General features: G+C 38.0%; 1 protein-coding gene across 1 annotated transcript in view; it reads left to right on the top strand.

The window, feature by feature from the left end:
- LOC115213343 (laminin subunit beta-1) overlaps positions 1 to 14428 on the top strand; it is a 96755-nt gene extending 82327 nt beyond the window's left edge. Inside the window, exons 3-4 of the mRNA XM_029782278.2 lie at positions 1104 to 1660; positions 14287 to 14428. Coding sequence (XP_029638138.2) covers positions 1104 to 1660; positions 14287 to 14412 — 683 coding nt within the window. The 3' untranslated portion in view covers positions 14413 to 14428. The remainder of the gene's footprint in view (positions 1 to 1103; positions 1661 to 14286) is intronic.
- The last annotated feature ends 688 nt before the right edge of the window (positions 14429 to 15116 follow it).

Below are 15116 nucleotides of genomic sequence, written 5' to 3'. Positions count from 1 at the left end.
ATGATATTAGTTTGATATTCTGTTTATTCTGATATTCTGTGAAGGCGCATGGCTCAGTGGTTAGAGTGTCGAGCTTACGATCATGAGGTTGTGAGCTCGAATCCCGGACCGGGCTGCGTGTTGTGTTCTTGAGCAAGACACTTTATTTCACGTTGCTCCAGTTCACTCAGCTGTAGAAATGAGTTGCGATGTCACAGGTGCCAAGCTGTATCGGCCCCTTTGCCTTTCCCTTGGATAACACTGGTGGCGTGGAGAGGGGAGGCCGGTATGCATGGGCGACTGCTGGTCTTCCGTAAACAATCTTGCCCAGACTTGTGCCTGGGAGGGTAACTTTCTAGGTGCAAACCCACGGTCAGTCATGACCGAAGGGGGTCCTAATTTTGTTTATAGACTGTGTTGCATCGCTTTATATTTCATTTCATTTTAAACACCATGACTATCTTTATACTTTCAATGTCTAACATCTATGGTTTGTACTTAGTGTGCAATTGAAATTATTACTACTCATAAATTCAAATTTTTGTTATTATTGTAATCTATTTTTTCTCAAACAGTTTAATTTTTCTAAGACCACTAGCTGTTGCAATCTTACATTTTACTTTCTCTTTAACCCTTTCGTTACTAACCCGGCTGAAACTGGCTCTGAGTACAAATGTCTTGTTTTCATAAGTTTTGAATTAAAATCTTCCACCAAACCTTAGTCACAATTTATGTTCCTAACACTAGCTCAATGATAACTAAGTTATTTTACTAAATTCTTTGTTATATTTAAAGTAATTGAAAGAAACACAGAGCATCTCAAAATAAATACAGTAACGAAAGGGTTAATCATCTCACATCTGTTCTTCCAAATATTTAAATTCATTAATCTGTTTGACTGCTTTCCCTTTATTCCAATTGGATTGACTATTTACCCTTTCAGCAGTTATTTCCACTTCATATCATCTTGCATTATATCTCTAAGTTTTTCATTATGCATAAAGTGACTGTATAAAATATAAATTGGTTGTGTTTTAGGAATAGTAAGAGGTGGGAAGATGGATGCTTTATTGTTTTTTATCTTTATCTTCTGTTATTGAATATTTCTGCATTTTTGATTTCAGGTGTGTATGCGCAACAACATTCCCGATGTTTGGAAGGAAGCTGCTACCCTGCAACAGGTGATTTACTTATAGGCCGAGAAAAGAATCTCCAAGCATCATCAACCTGTGGTCTTAAACAACGAGAACATTACTGTATTGTCAGTCATTTAAAAGATGTTAAAAAATGTTTTTATTGTGATTCAAGGCAGTCCTTTTCGCCACATCTACAAACTCAACCGCTTAATCACCGGATACAAAACATAGTGTATTCATTTGGCCGGCGTAAAAGAGGACGATGGTGGCAGGCTGAAAATGGTAAGGAAAATGTCTATATTCAGCTAGATTTGGAAGCAGAGTTCCAATTCACTCATTTGATTATGAGATTCAAAACATTCCGTCCTGCTGCAATGTTGGTGGAAAGGTCATATGATTTTGGTAAGACGTGGAAGGTTTATCGTTACTTTGCTGAAAACTGTGCCCAGTCTTTCCCTGGAGTTCCAACTGGACCCATCAGACGACTTGATCAAGTAATTTGCGAATCAAAATATTCAGATGCTGCACCATCTACACGAGGAGAGGTAAGCTTTACATATTGTTTCATTTAGACGTTACTTTTGAGATATGGCTGTGTTGTTATGGCTGCTTTGACACCACATTAGTTCTGGGTTTGGTTCCATTGTGTGGCACCTTGGGAAATTATCTTTCAGTGTCATCCATTGTCAACTAATGCCTTATGAATGAATTTGGTCAATGAGAACTGTGCAGAAACCCATTGTATGTGTCTGTATATGTGTCTGTCTCTGGGTTTGGTTCCATTGTGTGGCACCTTGGGAAATTATCTTTCAGTGTCATCCATTGTCAATTAATGCCTTATGAATGAATTTGGTCAATGAGAACTGTGCAGAAACCCATTGTATGTGTCTGTATATGTGTCTGTCTCTGGGTTTGGTTCCATTGTGTGGCACCTTGGGAAATTATCTTTCAGTGTCATCCATTGTCAATTAATGCCTTATGAATGAATTTGGTCAATGAGAACTGTGCAGAAACCCATTGTATGTGTCTGTATATGTGTCTGTCTCTTTCAACACTGTTTAACAAATAGTTCTGCTAAAAAGAAACTGGTCGAATACTATCCTCTCACTAGTCTCAGAGACCTTGTTCAAATAAAGGGCCATGGGTATTACATTTCCCTCCTTGACTAAATGGTGCGGAAAAACGACATTGCAATAACTCAGTTTTGTTATGTACTCTTTTTATACATTTTAATTGTTTTCTGTTGCCTTTTTTTGTGGAGAGCATAGTCCTTATGATACTACCCTGATGTAATCTCCAGGGATACAGGCATCCAGCAACAGGACCTCCGTAATGCCATGATGGACCGTGAAGTCTGGCGTAGCATGGTAAATTCCATTGTCTCGACCATGGTCGAACAATGATGATGATGATATGATACTAGACAACTAATTGAGAAAATTATAGCTTGTAGTATGTTATGTGCATTTTCAAAGAATTAACTTTAAAGTAATGAAGTTGGCCTCATTGTAAAGAGGTACTACACATACGAAATAATGCAATGCTATAATTAATGGTGACAGTAAATTTTTTATGAGGGGTTTATTGGTCTGTTGGGCCATATCCAATTTTTCTTGTAGGAAAACTTTCTGATAGTCTCTAACAGGTCACTTGCAGGATTGCCAGACTAGTTAAATAAAATGTAGCATAAAATATTCAAAATGTAGCATTTTGTGGTAGAAAGTATCCCAAAATGAAAATGTCAATATTTTTCAAAAATATTTATAAAGGATTGTTGACTTTAATTGACTTAGTTGATAATTTCAGGATATTCAAAAGTGAATTAACCATGCATTATCTTGTTGCTTTCAGATTTTGACGAGGTGACTTTTTATTTGTAGAATGACCTTGTAGGGTTGGTGTGAGAGGTCATATGATCTGATTGGCTTGATCATAAAACAATTAGAATATTTTGGCTGGATATTGCCAGTTTAAATGCTTAATGGTTAAGGATCATAGATAAGCATTTCAACATTATAATAGTAAACTGGAAAAATTGAAGTTATTTAAAATTGACTTGGCTAATTACTCTTTTACTCTTTTACTTGTTTCAGTCATTTGACTGCGGCCATGCTGGAGCACCGCCTTTAATCGAGCAACTCGACCCCGGGACTTATTCTTTGTAAGCCCAGTACTTATTCTATCGGTCTCTGTTGCTGGGGACGTAAACACACCAGCATCGGTTGTCAAGCAATGCTAGGGGACAAACACACAAACACACACACATACATATATATATATAATATATATATATATATATATATATATATATATATATATATATATATATATATATACATATATACGACGGGCTTCTTTCAGTTTCTGTCTACCAAATCCACTCACAAGGCTTGGTTGGCCCGACGCTATAACAGAAGACACTTGCCCAAGGTGCCACGCAGTGGGACTGAACCCGGAACCATGTGGTTGGTAAACAAGCTACTTACCACACAGCCACTCCTGTGCCTAATTATATATTTTGTTTGTATAGCTAATTGATACAAAATCAGAAAATCCTTACTGATATAATGGCTTTTAAATTCGATCTTTTTACTTTCAGTCATTGGACTGAATTTACTCCAGTGCTTTGCTGAACCACTAAGTTACAGCCATGCAAACTTAAACCAACACCTGCTGCCAAGGCAGACACAGACAAAAAACAAAACAAAACTCGCTCACAGAGAGAGAGAGAGAGCTTCTTTAAATTCCCATCTACCAAATCTACTCAAGGTTATTGTTGGGGCTATGGTAGAAGATACTCACCCAAAGTGCCATGCAGTAGGAGTAAACCTGGAACCATGTGATTGGAAAGCAAACTTCTTACCACACATCCATGCTGGCGCCTATGCTCTTTGCTCTTTTGCTCTTTTACTTGTTTCAGTCATTTGATTGCAGCAATGCTGGAGCACCACCTTTAATCGAGCAACTTGACCCCGGGACTTATTCTTTTGTAAGCCCAGTACTTATTCCATCGGTCTCTTTTGCCGAACCGCTAAGTAACGGGGACATAAACACACCAGCATCGGTTGTCAAGCAATGCTAGGGGACAAACACAGACACACAAACACACACACGCATATATATATATATACATATATATGACAGGCTTCTTTCAGTTTCCGTCTACCAAATCCACTCACAAGGCATTGGTCGGCCTGAGGCTATAGTAGAAGACACTTGCCCAAGGTGCCACACAGTGGGACTGAACCTGGAACCATGTGGTTGGTAGACAAGCTACTTACCACACAGCCACTCCTGCACCTATAAATACATGATTTTTTTTTTTTAAAGAATTTCGATGCACAGTGCACTGGTAATTTCTTTATTTGATCTTGTGTATCCCACCAAGTCAAAGATTGAGAGTCATTGCCCTACTCTGTTTAAAAAGGAAGACACATTATACAATGCAGAAAAGAGGCCATGTCTGAAATATCTTTGATCATAAGTCTGCTTTATAAAGGCTGATACAGGACCAAACAAAAGCTTACCTTCATGATAATGTTTTCCAATTAATCATTCAATTTACATTTAATAATGGAAAATATGTTTGCATTGCTCTGTAGGAAATTTTACAGACTGCTGTAAGCTATGACTAGTAGCCTCACCATTATCATCACTACCTTCATCAGCATAATCGTCATCATTACCACCACATTATCATAACTTTAGTTATTACTGTTGTTGTTGTTTAGCGTCAAATCAGCCCTGATCAAGTATATCTTTATATATAAAAGTGAAGTTGTGTATCTGTCTCCTACGATTTAGATTCCTAACTACTCCCACATTTTGCGGTGCAGTTTAACCAAAACCGGGTTTCTTATAGTCGTGATTCATATCGAGCCCTTCTGGGTATTAGCGCGCGTCTACGATGAGTCTACAATTTAAAAAAAAATTTACCATAATTTTTTTCCATTTTAATGCATTTTTTCGCTATTATATAAGGGAAGTAACTCTCTAAAAATGTCTACGATGAGTCAACGATTTAAAAAAAAATTTACCATCATTTTTTTCCATTTTTAATGCATTTTTTTGCTATTTTTTGGCTATAACTCTCTAAAAATGCTTATATAGTTATTTCCCTTACAAACCCGAGCAATGCTGGGCGATACTGCTGGTCCATGATAAAATTCATTCTAGGATTATATTGTTTTTTTAAGGGAGACTCTAGGACAAAATCATTGTATGTGTTCTTGTTCTGAGGTATTAATATGTGATTTGAGGGAGACTTTAGAATATTTCTAACAAGTCAAATGACCAAGTAGAGGCTCTTTTATTAGTACATGAACCAATCACTGTGTGTGTGTATGTGTGTGTGTGTTTTTGAGAGAGATGTTATTGATTGTTATTTAGCTCTGAGTCAACCTTCATTGAGTAAACTTATGATAAAAGGAACTGCAACTATGATCATGCCATCTTTTGAAGAGTGGCTTTCTAAAACTATATCATAACTCTTTAGTATTTAAACTGACCATATCAGGCCCTTAATATTTTACGTGTTTTATGTACACACTGTTCAGATCATGGTGCCTTTTACATGTACCCTACAAAGCCATTTTAAAAATAAACAGTCACATCATCAAAATCTCAGTTACAAGATAATGCATGATTAATTCAAATTGATGGGAATAAATAAATAGGCGCAGGAGTGGCTGTGTGGTAAGTAGCTTGCTAACCAACCACATGGTTCCGGGTTCAGTCCCACCTTGGGCAAGTGTCTTCTGCTATAGCCCCAGGCCAACCAATGCCTTGTGGGTGGATTTGGTAGACGGAAACTGAAAGAAGCCTGTCGTATATATGTATATATATATATATATATATATATATATACATGTATGTGTGTGTTTGGGTGTCTGTGTTTGTCCCCCTAGCATTGCTTGACAACCGATGCTGGTGTGTTTACGTCCCCGTCACTTAGCGGTTCGGCAAAAAGAGACCGATAGAATAAGTACTGGGCTTACAAAGAATAAGTCCCGGGGTCGAGTTGCTCGATTAAAGGCGGTGCTCCAGCATGGCCACAGTCAAATGACTGAAACAAGTAAAAGAGTAAAGAGTAATTCCATTTGACAGAGTAAGTTATCGGAATGCTACAATATTGTAAAACAAACAATCACATCCAAGTCTCAAAGTTATAAGATAATGTGTGATTAATTCAAGACAATGTGAATAAATAAGCATTACATTTGACAGAGTAAGCTTAGTGCTCAAGAGTTTGGTTTGAAGGAGGAGCTTTGGCTGTTACTTGAAGCAAGTTGAATAACCTGTTGTCATCATTGCTGTGGGGTGGGGGCTGTTTGCTACCAACCATTTTCATCATTATGGTAAACACACATTTCTGTTGTGTATTGGCATGGGATGAATGAGTTTGTAAATAATACCTCTTTTAGACTATTTTGGTGGTGTGCATGGAAGTACTACAAAGTTAACCTCAGATCAGTGACCTAGCCTGAATATTTGTTACACTGTGTTTATCTAAAGTGCTCATTGACCAGCTAGTGGTGTTAAGCCAGTTGACAGATTATGTCTACAATTCAGGAACATTTACTATTTTCCATTTACTATTTTATGAACACCAGATGTAATGAACTACAGCCCTCTCCAAAATTCAAGGTTTTGTGTCTAAAGTAGAAAGGATTATTATTATTATTGTTAAAGTACTGGGGTTGATCATCATCATCATCATTTAATGTCTGTTTTCCATGATGGAATGGATTGGATGATTTGATAAGATCTACATAACTTTGGGACAAGACCTACATAACTTTCAAACCAAGAAAGAAAACATAACCACCATGTGTGCACTGGTACAATACCGACAGATCATTGATTTGTGGAATTAGGTTGATTGTATATCTGTCAGCTGATCATATTGCAAATTCTTCCTCACCAAGACCAGAAGTTTGGAGGCTGAGTATCAGCCAATTATACTACTGACCTCAGTATTTGGCTGATACTTATTTTATTAATCCTGGAAAAATTTAAGGCAAACCAGATCTTCTGCCTATACAGAATTTTTCATTGTCTGTTTTGGCATGATTTTTTACAGTTGGATGCCCTTCTTAACATCAACCGCTCCACAAATTGGACTGAGTGCATTTTTTGTGGCACCAGCACAATCAATATAATTGATTAATTCCTCTCCTCAAAGTTGCATGCCTTGTGCCTAGGCATCAGATTGGCAGAATTGTTAGAGTAAGAAGGTGGCGAGCTGGCAGAACCATTAGCACACCAGGTGAAATGCTTAGCAGTATTTTGTCTGTCCTTACGTTCTGAGTTCAAATTCTGCTGAGGTCGACGTTGCCTTTCATCCTTTTGGGGTCAATAAATTAAGTACCTATTTCTTTACTACCCACAAAGGGCTAAACACAGATGGGACAAACAAGGACAGACAAACAGATTAAGTCGATTACATCAACCCCAGTGCGTAACTGGTACTTAATTTATCGACCCCGAAAGGATGAAAGGGAAAGTCGACCTCGGTGGAATTTGAACTCAGAACCTAAAGACAGACAAAATACGGCTACGCATTTCGCCCGGTGTGCTAACGTTTCTGCCAGCTTGCCGCCTTAATGTAATCGACTTAATCCGTTTGTCTGTCCTTGTTTGTCCCCTCTATGTTTAGCCCCTTGTGGGTAATAAAGAAATCAGAATTGTTAGTGTAAGACAAGAGTGACGTGCTACTTAGTTGCCTTGCCCTATATTCTGAGTTCAAATACTGCCTGGGTCATCTTTGCCTTTCGTTTCTGTGGGGTTCAGAAAATGAAGTGTTAGTCAAATACTGGTGTTGAGGGTATTGACTAATCCCCACCTCTTAAAATCACTGGCTTTGTGCCTAAATGAGAAGCAATTATCAAAATGGTGGCTGGAAGAATTCCCAAAGTACCAGTGAATTTGTGGTCTTATGGTAATTTTGGAAATGATTTATGGCAGCAATGATTTAATTGCTGCCTGGGGTTGATTTGTTCGACTAAAAGTGGTGCTCCAGCATGGCTGCAGTCAAATGAATGAAACAAGTAAAAGAATAAAAGAATATTTGTGGTGGAAAATACGTATTTTTAAAAATGGCATAATGAAGACAATACAGGTTAGGCGCAGGAGTGGCTGTGTGGTAAGTAGCTTGCTTACCAACCACATGGTTCCGGGTTCAGTCCCACTGCGTGGCATCTTGGGCAAGTGTCTTCTGCTATAGCCCCGGGCCGACCAATGCCTTGTGAGTGGATTTGGTAGACGGAAACTGAAAGAAGCCTGTCGTATATATGTATATGTGTGTGTGTGTGTGTGTGTTTGTGTTTGTCCCCCTAGCATTGCTTGACAACCGATGCTGGTGTGTTTACGTCCCCGTCACTTAGCAGTTCGGCAAAAGAAACTGATAGAATAAGTACTGGGCTTACAAAGAATAAGTCCCGGGGTCGATTTGCTCGACTAATGGCGGTGCTCCAGCATGGCCGCAGTCAAATGACTGAAACAAGTAAAAGAGTAAAGAGTTATTGAAATGAATTGAAATGATTTCTCTTAACCCTTTCGTTACCAGATTTCTGTCCAATTTGAATCTTTTTGTTTCACTTATTTTGAAAATAATGAAGAATTTAGGAAAATAACTTTGTCACTAATAACCTGTTGTTTGGAACATAAATTAGTATGGAATTTCAATGGAACATTTTTATTTAGAAGACATGGTACCAAAAGAGTTAAATTTTTTTTGAAAAATTGAAAAGCATATATGTAAGAAAAGAAGTAAATATTTCAAAGAAAAAAATAAGAGAGTGAACAGGTGTAGTTGGTAGTTGGAGAGGGGGGGGGTGAACTAGCCTGTTAGTTTTAGAACAAAAGAATCTGCTAAAGGAAATGTATTCCTTTTATGTTTGATCTGTGAGCCATTTTAAGCCATTAGCTGTTGAAGAGGAAGCTAACTCTGAATAAGAAGGAAATGATAAACAGTTAGTAACTGATGTGTAATGAAATCCTATTCCCTTTCTCTAGCAGATGGTACTGTTTCCCTTTTGAGTCAGCCTCTTCATTATATACAAGTGCTACCATCTAATTGCTGACGGACTCTGATGTTATTTTCTTATATTTTTCTTAGAATTCGTTAATCTCTTTTCTTAGGAAATCATTTTCTTTCCTTTTTGATTATTTTATTTAAAGTGGGGAGTGGTTAGGCACAGTGGCGGTAGAGTATGGGCAGGAGTAGGTGGGGTTGTTTTTCTTATATATCTATGTTTATCTCTTGGGATCATCTTGCTTTTCGTTCTCTTTTCTCCTTCCATGTCTTCACCCTTTTCACTGAGCTAAATATTTGACATACTTAAATGGGTTTTTTTCCTGTTTAGCAGTTAGTGGAATGTTGGGTAAAATGCCATGCAGTATTTAGTTATGTCCCTCTCTATCTAAATTCAGATCCCTGAGGTGCTCTGTGTTTCTTTCAATCATTTTAAATATAACAAAAGAATTTTGTAAAATAACTTAGTTATCATTAAGCTAGTGTTGGGAACATAAATTGTGACTAAAGTTTGGTGGAATATTTTAATTCAAAACTTATGAAAATAAGACATTTTACCACTGAGCCAGAGCTGGTTTAGTAACAAAAGGGTTAAGGGAACTTGACATACAATATCAATCAAGTGTTAACACCTCATCCCAAATTTGTGGTTTCATGCTTTCTGCTAGGAATCAGAGTATTGGACAAAATACCTTATGATATTTGTTCTGGCTGTTTACAGTCCGAGTTCAAATCCTGTCAAGATCTGGTTTGCCTTAAATTTTTCCAGGATTAATAAAATAAGTATCAGCCAAATACTGAGGTCAGTATAATTGGCTGATCCTCAGCCTCCAAACTTCTGGTCTTGGTGGGGAAGAATTTGCAATATGATCAGCTGACAGATATGCAATCAACCTAATTCCACAAATCAATGATCTGTCGGTATTGTACCAGTGCACACATGGTGGTTATGTTTTCTTTCATATTTGGTTTGAAAGTTATGTGGATCTTGTCTCAAAGTAGCATCCTGCTACCTCCAGGAGTAACTGTCCAGAACAAGTCATCACCCAATGTTACACATTTGAGGTGTTATTTGGATTACAGTCCTAGAAGCATTGTACAACATTGTTTCAATCACTTTACATTCTGAGTTCAAAACCTGTTGATGTTAACTTTGATTTTATCTTTCTGGTGTTGATGAAATAAACTCCAGTCTAGTACTAGAGTTCATTCATTTAAATATACCTGTTTCTTTATTACCCACAAAGGGCTAAACATAGAGGGGACAAACAAGGACAGACATAGGTATTAAGTCGATTACATCGACCCAGTGCGTAACTGGTACTTAATTTATCGACCCCGAAAGGATGAAAAGCAAAGTTGACCTCGGCGGAATTTGAACTCACAACGTAACGACAAACGAAATACGGCTACGCATTTCGCCCGGTGTGCTAACGTTTCTGCCAGCTTGCCTTCATTCATTTAAATATACCCCTCTCTTCAAATGTGTAATATTGGGCAATGACTTGTTCTGGACAGCTCCTTCTGGAGGTAGCAGGATGCTACTTTGAGATAAGATCTACAGAATTTTCAAACCAGATATGAAAGAAAACATAACCACCATCTGTGCACTGTTACAATATCTACAGATCATTGATGTGTGGAATTATGCTAATTGCATATCTGTCAGTTGTTCATATTGCGAATTCTTTCCCACCACTTTCTGTGAAGGAGCAACTAGAAGTTTTCCTCAGTCTTATTAAGATGAAAAACATGGTATGATGGAAGAGTAAGAAAGGGCTGGATGTGAAAAATGAGTAAGAAAATTATAGATGGATGGGTGATGAATTAGTTATGGAACAAAGAAGTGCAGTGCTTCAATTTTACATAGGATATAGAGTGAAAAGAGAGCATATAATGAAGATATATTAAAAAAACATTTTACTCAATTTTGGTAAAAATCATTTGATTTAATAACTTAATTATATGAAAGTTGTATTAGGTAAAAGTACATCTTATCCAATTTGACGCCATTTCTTTTCCAGTGGATTTGTCTGTTGTCTTTTTATTCATTAACCATGTCCCACCTTTTCATTGAAATTCTGGTAATTTCTTCTCTCCTTCCAGATGTACATTTTCCTAACCACTTTTCTTTTGAATTTTAATTTTCCATGTAGTTGTGATACCTGTGCCGGTGGCACATAAAAAGCACCATCCGAACGTGGCCGATGCCAGCGCCGCCTCGACTGGCTTCTGTGTCGGTGGCACATAAAAAGCACCATCCGAACGTGGCCGATGCCAGCGCCGCCTCGACTGGCTTCTGTGCCGGTGGCACATAAAAAGCACCATCTGAATGTGGCCGATGCCAGCGCCGCCTTGGCTGGCTTCCGTGCCGGTAGCACGTTAAAAGCACCAACTGATCATGGCCGATGCCAGACCCCCCTGGCACCTGTGCAGGTGGCACGTAAAAAGCACCCACTACACTCGCGGAGTGGTTGGCGTTAGGAAGGGCATCCAGCTGTAGAAACACTACCAGATCAGACTGGAGCCTGGTGCAGCCCTGGCTTCCCAGACCCCGGTCGAACCTTCCAACCCGTGCTAGCGCAGAAAACGGATGTTAAACGATGATGATGATGTAGGGTTGTTTTCTGTTACTTTCTTTTCATATACTGACTAATTGAGTGGCAGAAACAGAACAGTGGCAAAAATAGTTTTGTTTTGTCTTTGTATTAAATTCAAATCTTGCTAGAGTTAACTTTGCTTTTCATCCTTCAGTCTGTTGATTCAATAAATTATACTCCCCTCTTACAAGTTTGTGACTTTCTGTCAGTGGAAGTCATCAGCTTTCTTTGTACCCAGAATCTGAAATCTTATTCTCTGTGTGTGTGTGTGTGCACGCACACATGTATTCTTTTATTCTTTTACTTGTCTCTGTCATAAGACTGCGACCATGCTGGGGCACTACCTTGAAGAATTTTAGCTGAAATGGATTGACTCCCAGCACTTATTTTTTTAAAGCTTAGTACTTATTCTATTGGTCTCTGTTGCTGAACTTCAAAGTTATAGGGATGTAAACACACCAACACTGCTTGTCAAGCACTGATGGACATATACATGCACACACACACACACACACACGCACACAGATTTGTTTCAGTTACGTGTCGGTGGCATGTAAAAAGCACCATCCGATCGTTGCCGTTGCCAGCCTCGCCTGGCCCCTGTGCCTGTGGCACATAAAAAGCATCATCCGATTGTGGCCGTTTGCCAGACCCCCCTGGCACCTGTGCCGGTGGCACGTAAAAAGCACCCACTACACTCACAGAGTGGTTGGCGTTAGGAAGTGTATCCAGCTGTAGAAACATTGCCAGATAAGACTGGAGCCTGGTGCAGCCCCTGGCTTCCCAGATCCCCAGTCGAACCGTCCAACCCATGCTAGCATGGAGAACGGACGCTAAACGATGATGATGATGATGATGACTGTCTTCCAAATCCACTTAAGGTTTTGATTGGCCTGAGGCTATAATAGAAGACAATTGCTCAAGGTGCCTATATATATATATGCACATACCTGTCAGCATTTAGATTACTCTCTCAAATGTAATGCTTATTTATTCACCTTGTTTTGAATTAATCAGGTATTTTCTCAAAGCTTCAAGATTTTGATGGGACTGTCTATTTTTAGAATGACATTGTAGGGTAGGTGTGAGAGGCTGCATCTGGTCGATTTGAATATAAAACAGGTAGAATATTTGCACCTCATATGGTCAGTTTAAATGTAAAGTGTTAATATGAATTTTTAAAATCGTGACTGACTGAAATAAAGCTTGGTGCAATATTACCAAGTCGGGGTACATATATCATATGAAATGTCCACTCAGGGTGGAAAGTCACACCCTAGGAACCCTTGACATGAATTTTCACCAGTTTTTCTCTTTGTTGGTTGTTTTCTTTTTCTATTTTTGTTATATGAGGTATAAGAGAAAAATGATTAGTCAGAGATTTGTTGGACACATCTTGTGATTATTTATTTACTATCTTATAGTTATTGTTTTTAGTATAGTTATTGTTTTTAGCATTCAGATTCCCCTGTCAAAAGTAATGCTTTTTTTATTCACATTGTTTTCAATAAATCATGCATTTTCTCGTAGTTTCGAAATTCTGTTGCTGTGGTTGTTTTATTTTTAGAATGATGATGTTGGTTAAGTGTGAGAAGCCGGATCTGGCTGGTTTGAACATAAAACAGATAGCATATTTGGGCTTGATATGGCTAAAGTGTTAAATACCAAGTAGTGAAGTTCAAGAATATTTTCATTTTACCTTCTCTTAGTCTGCTTTACCATGATGTAATATTTATCCCCACTTAAGCATGAATGTTCTGTTAGAACAAACTGGATGGAAGCACTCCGTCGGTTACGACGATGAGGGTTCCGGTTGATCCGAATCACCGGAACAGCCTGCTCGTGAAATTAACGTGCACCCTTAACGTAGTTCTCGGGGATATTCAGCGTGACACAGAGAGTGACAAGGCCGGCCCCTTGAAATACAGGTACAACAGAAACAGGAAGTAAGAGTGAGAGAAAGTCGTGGTGAAAGAGTACAGCAGGGATCACCACCATCCCCTGCCGGAGCCTCATGGAGCTTTAGGTGTTTTCGCTCAATAAGCACTCACAACGCCCGGTCTGGGAATCGAAACCACGATCCTATGACCGCGAGTTCGCTGCCCTAACCACTGGGCCATTGCGCCTCCAACTAGAACAAACTATACTGCGGTAGATACCATGAGATAAATTCTCATATTGGCTTTTGGTGCAAAATACACTCTTGTTTATATCACTAGTGGCAAGATAAACCTGAGACCACCAGGGATAAACATTATCTCTTGGTAGTAATACTACCTCTGTCACTAATATATACTTTTACCATGCTACCATATCTGCAAATTTCAATATTAGAAACCATTATCATAAAATTGAAACAGTACTTTTTTCCCAGTTATATGTACTAAAACAGGTAATATTACCAGTATGTTAAGATATAAAGAAATAAGTCTTTTGAATAAATTGAACAAAAAAAAAAAGAATGTTTGCCATGTAAATTATGGTACAAAATATATTCTATTTGTTAATGGTTAAATATACTGATTTCTCATTTCAGGTAGTCTTTCAAGTTTTGCCCACATCGATTAGCATTGGTAACCCATACAGCTCAGAAGTACAGGATCTCTTGAAACTTACCAATCTAAGGATAAACTTCACTAAGTTGCACACACTTGGTAAGTAAAATGTGTGTTAAAGTTACATCTGAAGTAATCTATGAATGTTGAAAAAGAATTGACGTTAAGAGTCCATCTAGTAATGCTTTATTTTTGTATTGTGATATTAAGTTCACTGATGTATGAGGGCAGGTATAGTACCCTTCTTTTATTCTTTAACTGGTTCTCATAAGTTGGATATGACCCATACTAAGGTACCACATGCAATATTTTCTTTCAGTGTTTTACACAAAAATGAAATTATCTAAACCAGGGGTTCTCAACCATTTTAATCTATGGACTCCTTTGATTGCTATTTTATTCTGGTGGACACCTATCACCATTCAAGGTTTTAAAACTAGTTTTATAGAATGTTATTTATTAATGTTTTTCACACATTAATTTGTGTGGGTTGAACTATGTAATATGCTAGAGAAAGAAACCTAGCTGTTTCTTGCAATACATACATCAAAAGCAAAATTTTTTCAGGGCCCTTGAAATACTATTGTTGGTCCTCAATTTACTATTTTGTTGTGTGGGTTCCCAAAGGTCTTATATGGACCCTGGTTGAGAACCACTGGTCTAAACATTGCAGTGAAAAATACAAGAACATGGTTAAAACTACAGTTCAACTAATTTTAAACAACTTCAATAATTGTCAAAATGTGGATCAAATACATGGTAAATTTCCAGGCCAAGGCATAAGTTATGTATTTTTTGTTTACCACTCCAA

This window comes from Octopus sinensis, linkage group LG6, assembly GCF_006345805.1.
Source record: "Octopus sinensis linkage group LG6, ASM634580v1, whole genome shotgun sequence".
Classification (NCBI taxonomy): Eukaryota; Metazoa; Mollusca; class Cephalopoda; order Octopoda; family Octopodidae; genus Octopus; species Octopus sinensis.
This window is presented reverse-complemented; position numbering and strand designations above follow the sequence as displayed.